The sequence below is a fragment of the Amphiura filiformis genome, chromosome 13 (genome assembly GCF_039555335.1).
Source record: "Amphiura filiformis chromosome 13, Afil_fr2py, whole genome shotgun sequence".
NCBI lineage: Eukaryota > Metazoa > Echinodermata > Ophiuroidea > Amphilepidida > Amphiuridae > Amphiura > Amphiura filiformis.
This window is the reverse complement of record NC_092640.1, coordinates 25,381,680-25,402,235: the sequence shown is the minus strand read 5'-3', so window position 1 is coordinate 25,402,235 and position 20,556 is coordinate 25,381,680. Positions and strand designations below refer to the sequence as shown.

General features: G+C 38.9%; 2 protein-coding genes across 2 annotated transcripts in view; one reads left to right on the top strand and one right to left on the bottom strand.

Moving 5' to 3' along the window:
- Positions 1 to 1,517: 1,517 nt before the first annotated feature.
- On the top strand, positions 1,518 to 15,617 carry LOC140167528 (E3 ubiquitin-protein ligase MIB2-like). The gene is made up of 15 exons (XM_072190832.1): positions 1,518 to 1,632; positions 2,646 to 2,747; positions 3,045 to 3,216; positions 3,696 to 3,802; positions 4,256 to 4,459; positions 5,146 to 5,267; positions 5,790 to 5,964; positions 7,792 to 7,955; positions 8,290 to 8,441; positions 10,264 to 10,423; positions 10,671 to 10,825; positions 12,317 to 12,446; positions 13,311 to 13,517; positions 14,116 to 14,306; positions 15,548 to 15,617. The coding sequence occupies exons 1-15, from the start codon at positions 1,518 to 1,520 to the stop codon at positions 15,615 to 15,617; spliced, it is 2,226 nt and encodes a 741-aa protein (XP_072046933.1).
- Positions 15,618 to 17,638: 2,021 nt separating this feature from the next.
- The window catches only part of LOC140167526 (uncharacterized), a 44,889-nt gene continuing 41,971 nt past the window's right edge, over positions 17,639 to 20,556 (bottom strand). The window contains exon 6 of the mRNA XM_072190831.1: positions 17,639 to 18,301. Coding sequence (XP_072046932.1) covers positions 18,051 to 18,301 — 251 coding nt within the window. The 3' untranslated portion in view covers positions 17,639 to 18,050. The remainder of the gene's footprint in view (positions 18,302 to 20,556) is intronic.

The window sequence follows — 20,556 nt, the reverse complement described above, 5'->3', positions numbered from 1 at the left end:
TATAAATAAATGTCGGTATTTTATAACGCCTTTTCAATATTGTCCTAAGCGGGTTACATTTATTCTGCTGCCAGTAGGATATCACCTTGCCAACAACAACGGCGCCGGCGTACTAACACTATAACAGCTCCCCCATTGCAGCCTACACTTTGGTGGAGTGAAGCAAACGGGGTTAAGTGTATTGCCAACATGCCCAAGGACACAACATGTTGGTCGCGATGTGACTCGGACCCACAACTACCGTGCTCCCACCGTTATTGCAACAACGTATTAACAACTTCGCCTCTAAAAGCGCTTTCGTCAGATGTGGTTCTGATCTCAGCAGCATACATGTAGTCAACAGTACCAATGTTGAATTCAAATACGGGCATGATATTGTTCAACAAAATTGGTCTATATTGGATTTTTTTTTATTTGGAAAAGAAGTTTTGTATGAGAGAGAGCAAAGACAATTGTTATTAATTTATAGTTCATTGTTTTATTCCGTCACCAATAACCTGTCGCAGCTATTTGTACTCCAATCTTGTGAACGTCCCTGGATTTTTGCCGCCATTACTGGGGCGTTAATATACACGAACGACCTACAAGTTCGTTGACGTAATCAATTTGGGTCATCCAGTTTGACATTCTTCAACCAATCAAAATAAGCACAGTAGGCTTATGTCATCAGCTAGATAAAAACAACTAACGACGACATTGAAAACTGCATCAAAGGTAAGCGATTTTGTAATTATAAGTAAATTACTTTGTCTTATTCCAAACGAATGGAATTTGTATAGCGATATGACGCAATAGAAGAGCAGTAGATTTTGTAACGAAATAAAGGGAATATTCATTTAAAGCAGGAATAAGTCACTTTAGGCACAAACGAAGACTGTTTGACATGTCCCTTGACCTTTGTCACACGAAAACCTCCAAAAATATCAGACAATACAGATTCTCGCACACGTTACATGCATCCATGTGTCATTCCTGTATAAGTAGGCAAAACAATGCAACAAAAGTACACACAACGAAAGTAAGAAACTTGCATGTATCCTACTGTTTTATGGTGGTACTACTCCCCTTGATAAATTTGTGACTATTTTTGCAAATTTTCTCAAAAATTAATAACACACTGGTAACAAAAGTTACGTATTATAGGGGCAAGGAGTCCAGTCACTCTACTGGAATTTCAGTGACTTTTAAAAGACAAGCGGTACGTAAAAGAGGTACCGCTAGAATGTACTTCATTTCATAACATATAATATGAACCACTTGTCTTGAATCACTGACATTTCAGTGAAGTAATTTGATTCCTTGCCCATATAATATACATAACTTTTGTTACCAGTGTCTAGTTATTTTTGATTAAAATACAAAAATAGTAATAAATTTATCAAAGGGTGTATAGTACCACCTTAACTCTAGTCTTACTCTATTTGGTTCTCGGTCAAGCTCCTTCTATCTAACAATTTGATACGAGTTGACTGGTGTATGTCTATTTTTGCAGATATTTTTTGGTGTATCATGCAATAATGTTTTACGGTGCAAGAGTAGTCAGAGGACCAGATTGGGAGTGGGGCAATCAAGATGGCGGACCAGGATATGTCGGTACCGTCATTGTACCTGAAACTGAACATATTAACGACAGTAAGTTCATAGTCATACAAATCGTAACACTAGAGGCTTGGTCTAACCATCAAATTCATTACAAATTTTGCCAAGGCAAAGACCTAGGATCAATATTGCTAGGCAAAAAAGTCATAGCAAACATGGTAGATTCCTCCCATTTCTGAGCAATTTGAAAAAAGACTGCTCGACCCCTTAAAGCTTCATCAGCTTTTTTGTATTTTTGAAATATTTTGTTTCCACTAGATAATTTAAGCCAATCTGTGAGCGTTTTTGGACGCCGTCCTTGAATTCGTGCATCAATACTAAACAAAGTTAAACTGTAAACGAATGGACAAAATAACCACATATTCTTTGGCTGATTCATAGCTGAGTTTATAGAGCACCAGCCACCATACAACATGTACAAGGAAACCGAAGGGCACAGATTCAAATCCTGTATGATTAGTAGTTACACTACAAGATTACGATTGTGGCCGCCTGCACAGGTACACTATCGCCAATGTGCCTGACTGGTACATACAGAGTACCTACGCAGTACCAATGCCGCTACTGCATGCACAGGATCCACCAGCAGTGGTTATACACACTGGTACTCCACTGGTACTCCCCTGGCCCCAATAGGAATCGTGTAGTGTAGTTAGTTAACTTGCATGGAACTGTAGATGTAGCTCTTGAAGTATGCATCACATTTCCCCTAAAGTTACAATAACGGCAGAGTTCCAAATTGAACGTACCCGGATATGGCTATTGATAGAGAATATTAAAAGAGGTATTAAATGCAATATGATAATCCACCTTCGATGTTACCATGGAATAATGCTTTAGTCCTGCAGATGCGTGAAAGCTTTCTTTCCAAGATGGCCGCCAATTTCAAAATGGCCACCACTTAGTGAAATCATTGCAACTTTTGCATCTTCTTAGTATTCGATTGTGCTAATTTCTCACTTTTTCATATGTGTTTACCGTAACAAGGCACAATTTGATGTTTTGACCTACCTTTAACCTTCTTTTGATATTTTGAATGTTTTCAGCTGATGTCGTTTGGATACATTGGGATAATGGTGTGTCCGCAAATTACAGAGGAGGATTGGGTAAAGAGTGTGATCTGAGAATATATGACAACGCACAGCTTGGTAGGTAATTCTTCTGACAGTATCCTAGCAGTTCAGAGAGAGAGGCAGTGGTTCTTATTGTACTTGTCATCCAAAAGTTCAGCTATTTGTACTTCAACTTTTATTTCAAAACCCATGGTATCAAGAAACTACAATTATCATTACGAAATGCATTTTATTACAATCCCTCTATCTATTCCAATTTAGAATTCAATTAGTATTCAGTTAGTATTCATTAGTATTCAGTTAGTATTCATACAATTGTCAATCATTGATAAAATCGCATTCTTATTTTAATAAGATATCTTGTATTTACAGGTGTTAAACACAAGGGTGTGCGATGCGATGCGTGTATGAAATGGGACATTGAAGGCATGCGATGGAGGTGTGCAGTGTGTCATGATTTTGACTTATGTACAAACTGTTACATGAGTGATAATCATGACACCAGTCACGTGTTTCTGAGAATTGACGTACCAGGTGCAACACCGTAAGATTATTAGCTTATTTTCTCTTTGTCCTAATTTCCACATATTGCAAAAAGTCATTTCCATATCAAATTAGTAGACTTTCTGTGAAACACAAATTACTGCTGCCTGATGGGATCATATCAGTTGACCCGTTTCCGAATGTCCCGTGACCTTCTCAGAGGGCGTTTTTACTCTTTTAAACAGTTCAGATTCGCTAAACTAACGACATCTTTATGTGTTGACCTCAATACAAGGGCCGATTAAGCATGAAGAGATTTTATTATTCATAACCAATCGATTGATTTCCTCACTTTGTACTTCGCAAACCAACGAAATTCGCCATAGGTTTGCGTTGCTAACAGAAAAGACGTGCAATAACTTCGCGGACAAGTGCTCTTGAAAAATACCCGCCGAATACCCTCTAGCTACTTGAAAAATTCTGCCATTATTCTGGACATCCCTGGCAACTATACTCCATTTCCTATTGCATTTCTTTCAGAGTGAAGCTTCCAATACGTGACGGCTGTAACAAGATTAAAGCAAAAGGAATATTTGTTGGAGCAAAAGTGATGCGAGGACTAAAATGGAGATGGGGTGATCAAGATGGTGGGTAAATTAATAATATTCAATCTAATTGCAATCATTGGTGACGTAAAAAAGTAAATATTAAGGGCGGCTACAAAACTCGACCGTCCTGTTAACCGGTGGTTGAACCGCGTTCCATTGTTTAGAACAATTAGAAACCGGCTACAACCGGACGGAACCGGTGAGCAACCGGCGGTTGAGTCTTGAATGCATCCCTAAAGTTATATTATAAAGGGTTAAGACTCCAAATAACCCCGCCAGACCATAGCGTATGGTAAACCTGTCATATTGGATTGTCAGGATGGGGCCTAAAATATGTAGCAGAGCTTGGATTAGAATTCGATGGTCCCAGATTCAAATTCATAATTTGTTTTTACACACATTATGGTGGCTATCATTAGAAATCCTTAGAAACAGCAGTATAGGGTTCTGATGTGTTTTATAACCACTTGCTTTACTCATTCGTTTATGCAGGAGGGAAAGGCAGCACTGGTTCGGTCACCTATCTTGATAACTGGACAGACTCGAACACATTCCGTACCATGGTGTGTGTCACGTGGTCAAACGGTCATAAGAATAAGTATCGTTTAGGGCTCAATGGAGCTGTGGATGTGATCTATGCGAAAGGAAACGAAGGACATGGTGGATTTTACTATCCAGAACATCTGCCGCGACTAGGTAAGCTTAACTAAGTCAGTATTATCATTCCAATCGTGATATTAAACGGATCTAATCAAATCAAACTTGAAATTTATTTTCTAAACGCCACTTTGTATTGACTAAGTTATTTCTGGATGATATGATTCTTTCAAATAAATAGTATGATTTTATGCAATGTAATCCTACTGTATTCGCTGGCGAAGTGATGTAATATTCGAATTAACTACCAGAGCAATAGGTGAAAACAATTTTTGAATATACCGCGCTGCACTGGTACGCCACGCGGTACCTCTGCATTGAACCATATCATGCTGATCACTCGCACCTGTAAGATTAGTATCTTTGAAAAGAACGGCATTGTATTCAATCTATGATTGCAGATATGCACAGGTGATGAGTGCAACCTGCTTCTAGTGCAGCGCGATATATTCAAAACTTGTTTTGCCCATTGCTATGGTAGTTAATCCGATTATTACATCACTTCGCCAGCAAGAATTCCAACTAAGATGTCAATTTCGACACCAACTCTTTTTCGTTTTGAAAAGTCGAGGGTTGAGAGCCAGAAAGCCTCATAGTGAGTTACGGCTTTCTGGTTCTGAACCTTCGAAGTGTGTGTAATGATAGACATACAGGTTTATCACTTAAAAGCTAAATGAATGGATTTAAAGCATTTAACATGTTTAATGTGGTGTTTGTTTTTTCAGACTTGGAAAAAACACATTCTTTCATCACACCTGGGGATCAGATTCGAGTTAAGCCTCTGAAATTGGACGTATTTAAAAGAATGCAGGAAAAACGATGCGGATGGAAGGACGACATGGCCAAAGTAGGTCACTATAGAACATTATTTACATAAAGCTATGTTACTGTGCTTATCGTTTACGAATTTTGGATTGATAGGTAATAAATAAAACACACGATTTTTTATACAACGCCAACACTTTTCATCCGATGGATGAGTCAAGGAGCTGGAGCGCAATTTATTAAAGCGGAATACCGGTCAAGACTGGACAAAATGTAAGAAAACGGACCGATAATAATTATAAGAAAGCAAGATGAAGATTTGAGTACACGCAGAAGAAAAACCTGCGAGGATGAAATGAATCGGCAACCATGCATGCTCATTTATGGCACTACCGGGAACTCGGGCTGGAATGGCGAGAGACGAGTACATCAACCACTTCGCTAACCTTTCTTGCAACTGGGGAATTTCTCAAATCAAAAATCATGTAGTAATGTGATATGCTAGTATTGGGAAAAAAGAGTTATTGAATTGTGTGTTTTGGTTTTGTTTTTTGTTTTTTTTATAGCAAATACATTAAGACGACAATTTTCATAATTCGTACAGGTTCTCGGGAAAGTTGGGAAGGTAGTGAGCGTCGATAAAGATGGCGATGTCAAAACCCAGTTCACTGAAGGTCCGGCATGGTTTCTGCATCCCATGTGCCTATTGCCTGAAAAGAAGAGTGATCAAGGAAGAACAAGTGCTGCCGAATTAGGGCAAGGATCGGATGATGAAGCTGGTAAGTGATGCGTACGTATAAACTACGAATTACATTTTCTGAGTCAACAAATGTGATATTTTCTCCGCACCATATAGTCGTGCGGAAGATTCTTTTCATACTCATTCATTTGTAAAGAAATGCCTTTGAGCACGTGAAATATGGAAATAACAAAAGGCAAGCCCCGAAATTTCAGTGTGAAAGCCACCGAATGCAAACTGTCTCATTTGCATAACAAGGAATCACTTTAATAAGAGCTAACGCCCTATATATCAATTTAGTTGTGTACGGGGCTCCAACTTAAAATCCACGTTGTAACGAATTTCGTCGTGAACGCCACAAAAGGACAAATCAGACAAAAACTCTGATTTACTGAATCGTTGGTATACTACAACTCCTGGATTGCCCTAGAAAAATTCTGATAACATCGCCCTCTGTAGGCCCATTTTTTTTATAAATAGGGGACGCACTAAAGCGGATTATGATCGCCCACTATTCGTCAGTATGCAGTATTTCCCGCGATTTATTATGTACTATTTGTGACCGTCCACCACAAACTAGCCGTAAAGTCCGAAAATTGTATTCTGAGTGGTGGGTTACAAAGCAATGTATGTATGTATAACCAACAATTATTCATAACCTCATTAATTAATATACGCAGCAAGTGCGATCCAATCACAGATAATAACTTTTAAATACGCGGACGCAAATGCAGGTCATTGAAAAAGTATAATGACCGCGTCTCGTGACGTAGCTAAAAGTACGCTCTACAATTATGACCGCGTTACCATGGTTACGTGACGTGTTAAGTCCGGTTCTTACTCCACATCGCAGCGCGATGCGAGGCTGCGATGCTATAAAAACTGTAATCTGAGCCAGGTTTTTACGAGCTCAGTGGTGAACATTCTCATCGCGCGATGGAAATTTTGGTCCGCGATGGAGTTGGATTTTGTTCAACTTTATAGCATCGCGCTGCGATATCGCAGCCGTGCACGCTTGTGATTGGCTGCTGGAAAATCAAGGTCGGCAGAATGACCATAAAAGGAGATGCAGACCCCACATGCTTTTAAAACATCACAGCATCGCGCGATGAAATTAAAATGTACATTTTAATTTCAACGCACGATGCTGCGATGTTCTAAAAGCATCGCAACATCGCATCGCGCTGCGATGTAGAGGCCGCCGTATTTGGACGCATGATTGCGTGCTAGTGTGATTGGTCGCTAGCGGTATTTACTTAATGGGCTATTCGATTTTTTACAGGGAAAACGATAGATAAAGTTAAAATTGTGTTCTGTTTTCAAATTGAAAGAAGAAAATGTGACGTAAATTGAATTAAAAAAAAAGTGAAAAGTGACGGTTATGGATGAGGTTAATGACTTCGGAATATCCCTCGGGGCTGCGCCCCTCGGGATATTCCTCGGTTCCAAAGCACAATGTTTAGATATTTCACAATATCCTCAAAACAACTGATGCACAGTCATTAACCTCTAAACAATGAGAGGACATTCCTGAACCTAGTTGACTTGGGGATGATTTGAAATGACCGCCAATTATGACTGTTTGATATTTATTGCTAAAAATGTGGAAAAAGAGACGTGTAGACCCGAGCAAAGTTTAACAAACCATAACCCCGCTTATGGATATCGTTTGAAGTCAAATGATATACACGTACCATTTAAAGCTTATGATATATTATTTTCTGAACACGAAATTAAACAAAATTGACCGGGGCCGTCTTTACGGCTGCTTGTGGTGGACGGTCACATTTATCATCTGGTAGTATGTGTTAGCAGAAGTAAATCACTTGATGTCTTTTGTGTTCATGTTTCTATGTCTTTTCACTAGAAACTAGCGCGCAACTATTGCGTCTGATGCTGAGTGAAATAGCTAAAGGACGAGCTGGTAGTCAAGCGAGTAGCCCTCAGAGTTCACCTGAGATGTTGACTCAAGCATCTGCAAAAGGTGATGTCAGCAAAGTGAAGCAACTTATTCAGAGTCATCCAAACTGGGTAAGTAAACGTTTGCTATCAAGAAAGCAAGAGAGGTTTGTGAAAGGCACAACTAGACAAGCAATGTTGTGTTATTAAATAAACTATGAAAACCAGATGCGGAAAGTGTCTAGTGCCGTAGTGGCGTCAGATGGCGTCAACTGAATAAGATAGTGGATGTCAGTGACTCCATTTTGGCGTCAAGAACGCTGACGACGTCTTGGCCTGTTCAGTGAGATCGGGAGTGAGATATAACAGCTCCGATGTCAAAACTCCCCGCAAAACTCAATAATGTTGGTCATGTATCAAATTAGTTTGTGTGCATTTCATCATAATCATTGTTGTATCATTTTAGGTTGATCATCGCACAGACAAAGGTTTTACGTCGCTTCATCTGTCCTCTCACGAAGGGCACTACGAAATCGTCAGCGTACTGCTGTCTGCTAATGCAGATAAGGAACTCACGGACAAAGATGGCGATGCCGCCTTGGCGTTTTCTTGCTTTGGGTAAGAATTACAGTGGGTAAGGAATATCTTATAGACACAATAAACCGGATAACCGGAAATCCCAAGATCCTTACGGAGTCGTCAAATGTAGTCCTCATTTACTTTTTAAATCATCTGCAAGATTCTGGAGAGGATCATTCATAAGAATGTTCTTTTTCATCTGAATGACAACAACATTCCTAGCAAACGTCAATTTGTATTTTTTCCGAAGTCATCAACCTCTGATGCACTTACCATGCTTATTACTTCTCTTCATGACTGGTACGTCTACCTGGAAATAAGTCATAGCAGCGCAGCGTGGCCGTGGGGTTATTTGATTTGACTAAAGCTTTTGATAAGGTCTCCCACATGGCCCGCTGTTATTAAAACTTGGTTCCGTTGGTCTCACAGGTCCGCTAGTTGGTGTAGATACTTATTTGTCCAAAAAAAACCAGTCCGTCTCATTCCATGGTGTCTCATACTGCAGTTACTGTCCGTTTTCCTATACACAATACACAGTGCTCTTACCATTGACGCGTGACCTCTACAAATAGCGTACGTTAGAAGTATGGGGATTTGCCTAGTTAACGTCGCTGTGTGAAAAATAACCGGCCAATATTAAAAGTACTCTTCTAAAATTCTAGAAAATATAGTTTTGTAACATGTCCTAAATTTTAGCTAATTTAGATGTTTGGAAATATTCGTACTTTGGTGTTTTAGGAAGGATTATGTAAACGACAGATAACACCAAAAAATATGAAGAAATTATTTCCAAACCGTGTTAAGTCAGCAATCATTATGTTGCTCATTTTCAAGAATGCTGGTTAACAAAAAGCAGACCATTGTCTCATTTCGTGAACAAAGGTCCACATACCATTGTTTCCTTGCGTTTCCTTTATAATCGGTTACCCAACTGAAGCTATAATACCAGCTCATTGCGATACCGCACATATAAAACAGACACATGTGCACAACCAGAGAAGATCTGATTTAATCAGTTGAGCTGTTTTCAATGAGTGTTATCTTGGTTTAATAGCTTTTAATGGGGTTTAAGTCCTGCAAAGGTCGCGGTGAATTCTACTGTAGACATGACTGCATCATGTCGTCTAATAAAGTCCCTGTTTTGTTTCGCGTTCCCCAATGATGACATAATCCTGCGATCTGCAATGGTGATCTTGTCTCTTTTTAATCTGATATTGATACTATTTATAATTGGTTTGTAAGTAATCACCTGACAGCAAATGCCAACAAACAAAACTAATAGTCATTAATGGTAATTTCTTCCAAAAAGGATGTCCTTACCAAATTTTCAGCTCATCATGAATAACCAGGTTATTGAAAGGGTTTCTGCTGTAAAGTTCCTCAGAATCCACATCTCTTTATTCTGGAACCTCCACATTGAGCATATCTGCAAGAAAGCCAGAAAATCATTGGCTATATCCACAGGTCTTTCAACTCCTTTTCTCCCACCACCATCCGACGTAATCTTTACCATCTAGTCCGGTCAGTCCTGGAGTATGTGAGTATCATCTTACACCCCCTAAATAGAACTTTGAGCAACAGGCTGGAATAAGGCTGCCCGGGTCATCCTTCAATCCTGTAATATTTCCAATGATGACCTCTTGCTCAATACCAATCTCACTCTCCTTGCTCTACGCCTTGACGTTGCTGCTCTTTGCCATCTCTTCACGATCTGCCACTCTCTCTGCGCTTTACCAAATCCTTACAAATCTTATTTGATACGAACTCTTTGACGTATTTGTATCATTTGTGTTATCGGGAATTTTGTGTTAACAGTTTTTGTGTTAACATGGTTAATGAGTTTATATAATGTTCTTTACAGAAATAAACCCAGCGTGACTAAGTTACTGCTGAAGAAAGGATGTAATCCCAACGCTGTCAACCGCGTTGGAAGATCCTGCCTACATATCGCTGCTGGTAAAGGTTTCAGTGCGTGTGTAAGTGCTCTTCTAATGCGGGATGAGATTGATGTCAACAAACAGGTACCTAGCTTTCTTTTTCTTGATCTTACAAGATCTTGACAAATTAACCAAATTTAAATATGTTAAACCACATTTACAATACATCTCAAAAGTACTCTACAGGTCGATAAACATGAGTAGAATCTGTCTCTAGCTAGAGCAATTCTGAATCAGAGATAAAGATGTATTCGTATCGAAAGCTCAGCCTGACTCTGTGCCAAATGTTATAAATAAAAAATAATAAAAAATTGGTATTCAATTCACACAGGACAATGACGATATGACCTCACTAATGAGAGCCATCGAATCAGGTGATTCACCAACAATTGATCTCATCGTCGACGAACCTGCTGTTGATTTCACTATCAAAAACAAAAGGGGCTTCAACCCGCTTCAATATGCCGCATTAAAAGGAAACGCACAGTATGTAAATGATCTTTGTTGTCATCCTTTAAACATTCCGATTGAAAGAACCCAAAACATTTTCAGGATATAAACTAATCTCAATGGAAATCTTATGCCCACAAGTTTGTTACTTATATTGACCAAAAATACTATCACGACTATGGTCAATTTTGCAAGATGCAAAGGGAGATGATCCATTATGAAATTGTTCATCAGGCTATTTCAGTTGAAGTCCATACACCCCCTATGAGAAAATCTGACCGTAATCTTCTACACAAGGAGTGTGGATTTCAAACAGGTTTACCCGAATGGGTGACTGCATTTGAAATCTGTACCCCCTGTGTGAGAGATTCAGGTCATGTCTTCCATAGGGGGTGTATGGATTTAAACTGGAATAGCCCAATACCGATACATTACCTCTGCCTTAGACCAATTTTACATTTTCACTTTACACCTTCCGGTACAGCATATCAATCTGCATTCTGGTCCTAAAAGAGAGAACGAGTTGGCACAGTGGTTGTTCCCTCCCTCGCCTTGCACCACTGAGGTCCCGGGTTCAAACCCCAACCGACTGTATGTGTATATGGTTTGTCGCGATCCATGTTCGCTCTCGCAGGTTTTCTCCGGGATCTCCGGCTCCGGTTTCCTCCTGCTTTGAAAAATCGGTGATTAGTTATTTGGTTATCAAAAACTTCATTCACCCAATGGAATTTGGGGGGCTGCACAGATAATATTGGTGGATGTTACAATCTAAGTGTGTATAGGTTTGCGCCGGATTTGGCTGCAACTAGCCTAGTTCATAGTAGTTGATGCGATCTGATTGTGATGATTCACCATGGCACACCGAAATTACAGCGCTCTGAATCCTCCGAGATCTGGAAAAAGGCGCTGTATAAATCCAAAATTTATCATTATTATTTATTTATTTCATAGGCTTAGGAACCGGGGGCTTGGGGGGGGCTCAGTCCCTTAATAATTTTGGTGCGGGGGATGAAATACCTTTCAGCCCCCCCCCCCCATACTAGGTGAAGTTTAAAAAAGTGTGATAAAAAAAGAGGGAAAATGGGTGTTTGTGACCTATATTTTGCCAAATTTTCTGACTCCCAGGGGGAAACCCCACTTTGGTACCCCCTGAGTACTACTCAGTGAGTAGCCCACCAAAAGTTGTTCAAGTTTCAATCCCCATATGTTGAAAATCTTCCTAAGCCAATGTATTTTAAAGGGTCTGAATATATTTCAAGAACTGTGTTCGTTGTCGTTGGCCAGGCTTCCTTGTGGAACATAGTGCACATACTCTAATCAAAATACATTTGACAGGCGAAATACGATGTCCACGGAATTTTAGTCGACGAGTTCTAGCTCGCACGATTAACATGGTAAAAGGTACTTAGGGGAGTAGTGTCAGTCCGGTTGTAGATTCTTGCAGTATTGATATTCAACATATGACATTGTATCTCTCGACTAACTATTCATTAACGATTAAGCGCCACATTTGTCTGTTTTTCCCAGTTCTACTGAACGGATTGTCTCCAAATGCAAGCCTGATTTTGTTGAGAGCCACAAAGAGGACGGTTGGACAGCACTACACGTAGCGATCTTCAATAACCATACCGAAGTTGCAACTGCACTCATAGAAAGAGTAAGTTAGTGAGGGAGAGAGGATATTCTGCAAAATCAGCCAAAGTATAGTATAGAAAAAGTCTGCTACCGAAAGTCTGTGTGGCACATCTCCGTACAAAAATTCGAAGATCCCCACCCCCGGTTCCATTCTCCAGTTTGTGAAGTCTTTGCCCGATATATTGGGTGTGGTCTATTATGCATGCCTTCTGTGAATTGGTATCCAATAGACTATAATATGTTTACGGGACCTCTGGACGTCCAACAGATCGATTTGAACGTACCATTGGTCTGGAGAGGAGTCATTTCTTTAGACCATACATCAATATGACCTTCATCAAGCGAGAATCAGTCAAGCACGAAAGTCTTGTCGGGAGTCTTGTTCAGCGCTCTCTTCAAGTAATTTTATATGGGATTTCCCACCACCTTTTCTTTTTCAAAGGAAGTTTTCAAGCTTGAAATAATGTCACTGACCATGAAGGAGGGGGGGGGGGGGCACCTCACCTGGCCCGATTGGGCAATTTTCATATTGGATTTTCTAAATTTTCAAATCGATTGGGGCACGTTCCCCCATGTCCCCATTGCGCTACACCACTGCATCAGCATACTTCGAACGATTTTCGTGTCCCTTGATGTTCTTGTCCACATAATATGTTGATATCCAAGTAAGCGTTTACAAGGCTATCGATCACGCCACCTCCGTTTCGGTCTTCATCCTAGTATCACTGTATGTTGTCTTCCCTATGTGCTGTGCACAGTGGCATGCACATCTCCATTTCGCCCCAGTTTAAATACTAAAACATTTAATAAATATAATAAGTCATTCTACATAGGACATAATGTTTTCAATTGTCTAATAGCTTTGCCTTTTCTTCTCCTCCTGAAGGGTCATGCTAACATGAATTGCAGGACTTCGAAGAAGGAGGCGCCGTTGCATCTGGCTTGTGCCAAAGGCCTTAACAAAAGCATAGAGCTTCTTGTCAATGGCGGAGCAGAGGTGAATGCTCAAGACGATGATGGGGACACGCCCCTTCATGCAATGCTGATGAAACAAACGGTTAGAGATGTGATGGGTCAAACACCTGTTGGAGCAGTAAGTGTAATCAGTAACTTACTATATCCTGGAATTACGACTGTGGTGGTATATCATCTCTTCTCGAACTGTGTCCTGGGTCTCGACATTTAACCCTGTGCAGTTTCATCCTCCTGGTGTAATATCTAGATAGTTTAAGTTTACTATTGGTCCATTCCTTGAGGCTGATCCCGTGTTCGTTAATGTCCCCAAGGTTACTCTTCACATTGAGTCGCCCATTCGACCTTACCAAATGGTGAGGTTAGACTTTGCGTAACCCGGCAATACCTCCGCTAGAGGTCATTGAACTTTGTACAGTGGTTAAACTACAAAGTTGCTTTAATTATGTTAAAAAATATACCAACAAATTCCTCGAATCATATGTATTTTAATATTGCAAAGATATTAGGTGGTGTAAGAATCATATTCCTCGATAATTAAATAAGCAACTGCTTGAATATATTGATCGAAGGGGCATTTTTAAAAGAAGGTGGTAAAGTTGTTACAAAGAAATCCACCTTGAACTCTGATGGTATTAAAGGGCAGGTTGGTGGTTTGACCACGAGTTCCAGTTCAGTCAAATGCACATCTTCATACTCTATTATTATCTTCTATGCAGTTGTTGCAGAGTTTCCAAAAAGAAGGCGTAATTGGAGATCTATCTGCACGCAATATCGCCGCCATTGCTGTGTATCTGATCAAAAATGGCGCCAACATTTATAAGCAAAATCAAAAAGGGAAGACTGTGCTAGATTGTGTTGGAACACAGGCTTTGAAGGACCTCCTGAAACAATCCTATGATCAGTATAGGTAAGCTGGCCATAACATGGAAACTGGATTGAACCACCCCCATCACTACCACCACCATACCATTTTTAAAGACAAAAAATCTCTGTGACGAAAGTGTGATTCGTCAGTGACGAAATGAATAAGTCTGAGTCTGCGTTTTCGTCTTAAGAGCGACAATTAAATATCAGACTCCGAGTGAATTGTAATTATTTGGAAACAACGCGCGTCATACGTACGCTGTAACGCGAAAATGGGGCATGTTCTTGGCAAGATCTTGACATGTTCTTGGGTATGGCTCGTGCCTAAATTTTTGCCTGGGTAGTATCTTAGACTAAATTAAGACTAGTTTGTGTCTGACGTCACTGTCAATCAAATACACCATGTATAACTTTTCATTGGATAGAAGCGCGTAAAAGGCAGGTCGATTCATCTGGTGCCTTCATCGGAGAAAAGCAATCACAGAAAAGAGCGAAAAAAAAACTTTTACAAGGCAAAAAGCAACTTTTCTAGGCATTGTTGACTTGGTGCCATCAGGTAAGAAAGCTTCCGATATGAGACGGTTTGTTAATTTAAAGCCATAATATACGATCTTATAATATGAAAGTGGTTAATTTTTTTCAAACCAGATTTTTATGCATATTTGTAATGTTTACACATGTCCTAAGTTGCACCTAAATGGAATCGGCCAAATTTGTTGTCTTTGTAGGTCAACAGAGCAAAGTTCGACATATTATATTATGATAATATGTCCCCCCCCCCCCATAGAACTGCGTGTTAAATGGCCAACCAGTGGGGTTTCTTTCACTTTACCTTGTTATTTCAACCTAAAATGGATAGCAACCCTTCTCGTCAGTTATTACTAATATTATTTCAACATTTTGAATAAATAAAGAATAACAAAATCAAAATTTGGCTTTAAGGTGCAAAATTAACCATAAGCCATCTTGATTAACTGCCGCGTTCAGAAACACAATCATCACGACACAAACCGTGCCCGAGTTTAATTGACAGATGACGTCAGACACAAACTACGCCGACTTTAAAATTCTGTCTTCGATTATCTATTATATCCACTGTTATTATCATCAAATGGAACTAGTTCATGCTTAGACCCATGGTCAATACGTGAAACAGTATAATAATAGACAAAAGAATAAGTTTTGAACACACTATCTCTGAATGCGTCGGGGCCGGGCCTATTATGCATTGTCTTTGTTTGTTGTATAATCCTTGCTTGTTTGATTGTTTGTTTTGTTTTTCAGAGGGCAAATGCCCCCGTATAGCGCCACCATCGTTGCAAGACATCTGCAGGAAGAGTGCAAAGTACAATAAGGCATTCTAAACGTGGCGCCTTAATTCATCATAAGAAAACAAGCAGAAAAACAATTCATCACGTGATTCGTTCTTCATGAGACACCAGATGAACACTCGCACGAGTATATCGTGCGGACTAAATATCTCATTAGTGTATTCAGGGAATGTAAAGTTCACTTGGAATACTGAATTCATTATCATTATCAGCCAGAAACTCTTTATTAAATGTGCATTGTTTGTGGATTATAAGTTGTTAGATTAAATGAATGACTGAATCTAGGTTGTTATTAGGGTTATTAGATTCCACTTACATGCAGACGTTCGAACACTACCCGTTTTCTTTTTCGATGCTATTGTTGCACTGACGATCTGTGTACAGCTAGTTGATCGTCAGTGCAACAATTGAAAAAGAAAACGGGTGGTTTTCGAAACGTCTGCATGTAAGTGGAATCTAATTGGACTAATTTGCAAATAATAATAAAGAGACACAAAATCAAATACCAACATCATTGCTAGTTATATTGGTATACATTTCAGTTGCAATATTATGTCTTCTATTAAACGTACTTCTTGATAAAGATAAATTTCATACCATAAACTAGACTACCTAAATTTGATCTGATATCCCCATCCGATTTTTGCTAAAATGCTTAACACGGGCGTCAATGGGAAAGTTATCCCAGAAACTGGATCTGGCTTGTGATTGGTTGTCCAGATATCGTGATGAATTAAATCCTTATCGTCACTGGGCGGGAAAAACCATGTACTTTTTGCCCTTGAACATGGATGAAGCCAAGTCCACACTTACAAGGCTCTATCCATTTTCAAGGGCCAAAAGTAATTATGAGGGATTTCCTGCATGTACTTTTGGCCCTTGAACATGGATGAAGCAACCTCTGCAATATAAATTCTATATATACAAGGCTTTATCCATGTTCAAGGGCCAAAAGTACATACGAGGTTTTTCCCGCCCAGTGACGTTATGGCACGTGTAATTAATAGAAATCAATTTATGACGGTCCTGAGAATACACATGGATTTCACTAACTATACAGCGTACACTACTATCTGTGGAATTTGCGGCGCTTTATGTTGGCGCGAAAGTTAAATTCTCACTTTGTCCTTGCGGTTAGATTGGACTGATAACAAATAGATATCGCATTATGATTGACAGCTGAGAGTCACTGATAAATTTTAACAAAATGCATGATATAGTGCCTGCTCAAAATCGAATGTTGATTTAACTTTTTACTTGGGGTTTCGCGGTCAATAAACGGATAGATCCCAAAAATTGACGTAAAATGTTATTAAAATACATCTAAAGGTCCAGAGGATTTAGCGAGATGTCACTGGAGCTGGAATAGTAACATGATAATAACATGAACATCTGTATAATTTCGAGTTCAATTGAATGCGTGACGTGCATCGTGATTAAAGCCTTAATGTACGATCTTTTTAAATTTTGAGATTTTTCTTTTTTTCTTCCAAAATGATAATATGCAATCATTATGAAAGTTCCCAATAGGCCTACATTTGGACGCGAAAAACATTGGGAATTTACAAAGAAACAACATCATAAACTTCACCTCTATCACTCGAAATATCTCGCACTACACTGAAAACATAAGTTAGTCAAAAAAGGGTCTTATTTAACTAATTAAAAATTAGTCATACAAGATATACATGTAATTGATTTTTATTCAATGAGTACTGAAATTATTATTTAAATTTTGATAAAGAATTAGTAATATCATTTAGTCATTCAATTTAATCATTAGTAATGCATGTAAATGACTAATTAAATCACGATAAATCGCGAAGTCATAAATTGTCATTAGTCATGCAATTTCTTATTCGATTTACAAATTGAATATTATAAGTCATAAATGACATATGTTGAAATGATGTAAATTAATGTGAAATGATATTACTGTTCTTTAGCATTATAAATACATAATTTCAGTACTCTTGAATAAAAGAATTACATGTATATCTTGTATGACTAATTTTTAATTAGTTAAATAAGACCCTTTTTTTGACTAACTTATGTTTTCAGTGTATTTGGATTAAGACGGCGAAAGCGGCCTCAGAGTTAGTCTCCTACGCAGCCAGTTTGGTTTATGCTCCCTTCACACGTGGAGGGAGCGTACTGGTTTCGTAGGAGACTCGGACTACGATTTGCCAGTCGTTCCGACATATTACCATAATCTAAAAATTATGATAATATGTCAGACCAACAGAAAATCATCACGTTTTACTACAAATAGGGCGAATTTGACAGTTTGCTCATAGATTTAAGTTGGAACATGTGTAAGTATTACAAATATGACAAAAAAGCGTTTTGAAAAAAATAAAGGTATATTCTGAAAAAAGATCGTACATTAAGGCTTTAATAACATAGCGCAGATGACTTCCAATTTTACACCCTACACCCACAAAACCCATAATCAATCACCCATTAACCGGCGTTGAAGAAACAAACGAAGCCACACAATCTGATACAGACACCAAATCAAATCCAGAATTTTCCGTTAGAAAATCCAGCAAGAACACAATATTCATACGTGTATCTGGTAAGTCGGTATCCAATGTCAGAACACCCCCATTGGTGTGCGCTAACCTGTCATGCAGTATGCGTAATGCTTTTGGAACACGCACAACGTCGTAAAATCGGTAATAGTTGTCATACTGTAGTGTAGTACCTGAAAAACAAAGGTGAAAATAGTGACTTCGTTATGGACATAAAAACACCTGAAAGCCCGCAGTTATGTAACCCATCCTACATCAAAACATGATCTTGTTATGACAATTCGATTGATGAGGTCGTGTACAGAATCTTGTTAGAGAGTAAAATAGCACTTTTTTACGTGTAGAGAGTAAACACCTCAAATAAAGAAAGTCCGCAGTTATGTAATCCATCATACACCAAAACCTGATCTCGTTATGACAATTTGATTGATAGGGTCGTGTGCAGAATCCTGTTCGCTCCAATTTTATACCAAAATTGCTACAAAACACTCTAAATTTACAAAGATTGATACCAGTATATGAAAGTTGGTGCATTTTCAAACGAAAAGTTGCAAATCAAAACGATGCACGCGGTCGAAATTGCTTAGTGTATGAGATATTGAGAATGAGGCGCCGATGTGTGGCCGTGGAAAACACCAATGGTGGACATACAAGATATTGAGTTGAACCATTTTTGCACCAACGTTCATATCCTGGTTCAATTTTTGTCAATTTAGAGTTTTTGGTAGCAAATTTGGTATCAAATTAGAGCGAACAGGATTCTACAGAGTGCACATCAGTAAATACAAGTCTCCTGCACCCTGGGAGGAAAAAAATCAGTGTTTCAAACGAGGAAACGTGCAACACGATGTCTTTCATACATTAGAAAAAGCTTCAAACCCATCTATTAGGCCCTGATTCATATTTAATCCTCATTTAGGCCTGGGAAATAGATTGTCTGTGACAAATGAGCAGGATCCGACTTTTTAAGACGATTTGGCTAAACTTTCAAAATGTGTTATATTTTAGAAACACCAAGCTATTTGTGAGGTGGCGTACGCTGTATAGGCTATAGGGTGATATAGTCGGCATTTTTCTGCAAAAATGCTGGACTCCGTATATAATTTCTACAATGGATGTCTTCATCTGACCTTTCGACTTGCAGAAAGGGTAAATTTTGAAGAGCTGAGTCGCTCTGGAGTCAAGAAATAGCTGTTTGTACAGAAAGTCAATGGGGGCTATTTACTGATGTGCACCCTGTACGATTTCGACCTTTTGACCTCTGTCAAAATGTTTTCGCCGATTTCAAAATTTTTATCGATAAAATCCATCAAAGCTAAGCTACAAATGACTGCATATCATATAAATTAGATGGTTTCTAGCCTGTTTAGCAATCTACCTGCGGATTTTTGACTATTGAAGGAGTATAGAGGCAGAAAGGTAAGATTTGTGTACAAATAGGGCCTAAATGCATACTCAGATCACTGATAGTTTTGCAAGACGATAGTACATGCATGATAATGCATTGCAAGGCTTTCAAATTTGGCACTGCTTGCGTGCTCTAGCATAAAACTGCAGAAGCATGAGATATCGTATGGGGTGGGGTGGCACAGACCACTATGGGGGAGGAGAGACATCACCGGGCCATAGGGGCACCCAAGCACTTATTCTGCAATTTTCCTCTAGGATTTTCTAAAATTTCAAATCGATTGACAGGGGACATGGCCTTTCAGCCACCCACAACACCCCTGCAACCCCCCCGCCCATATGATGATACACCACTGGCCGTGTATTTTCTCCTCATTTGCTTATGCAATTTGCTTATCTTCGTGTTTGCTTGCTCTTATTTAGACAGATTGAAATGGCAAAATCATGAAATTAGTTAACTGTATTTTTGTCATTGCTATCAGCAGTAGATCGAAAAAAATTCTAAAAATGGTACCATCAATCGAATTGTCATAACGAGATCAGGTTTTGGTGTATGATGGGTTACATAACTGCTGACTTTCTTTATTTGAGGTGTTTACTCTCTACACGTAAAAGAGTGCAATTTTACTCTTTTATAGATTGCCTACAGTGATCAGTTGTTGGTAAACTGTTCTTTCTTTCTTCATGTATTATTAATTATATTCAGTTTACCCTTTTAGCGAGCAATCGTTCCCATTGTGTTTATTTGTTTTTGTGCAGGATGCGTATCCCATTACCTACTTTACAGTGATCACCCCATTGGAGTGCATTTTCACTCTTTTAGAATGCGATACTGTATCTGGAAAAATAATCACAATTTCCAAACTGAACAATATTAGGGGTAAATTGATTTTTTTTAAATAGATGCACTATCTAATCCTGCACATTATGACACCACATTGAATCCAATGTGACTTCAAGAAGCAAAGTTACAAGCATTTGATTAGACGAAGGCCCAGTTTTAAAAGTGACAAACTGGCCT

Coding starts and splice junctions, on each gene's coding strand:
- LOC140167528 (XM_072190832.1), top strand. CDS start 1,518: ATGTTTTACGGTGCAAGAGTAGTCAGAGGACCAGATTGGGAGTGGGGC. Junction 3,217..3,695: donor GACGTACCAGGTGCAACACC/GTAAGATTATTA, acceptor CATTTCTTTCAG/AGTGAAGCTTCCAATACGTG. Junction 8,442..10,263: donor TTGGCGTTTTCTTGCTTTGG/GTAAGAATTACA, acceptor TGTTCTTTACAG/AAATAAACCCAGCGTGACTA.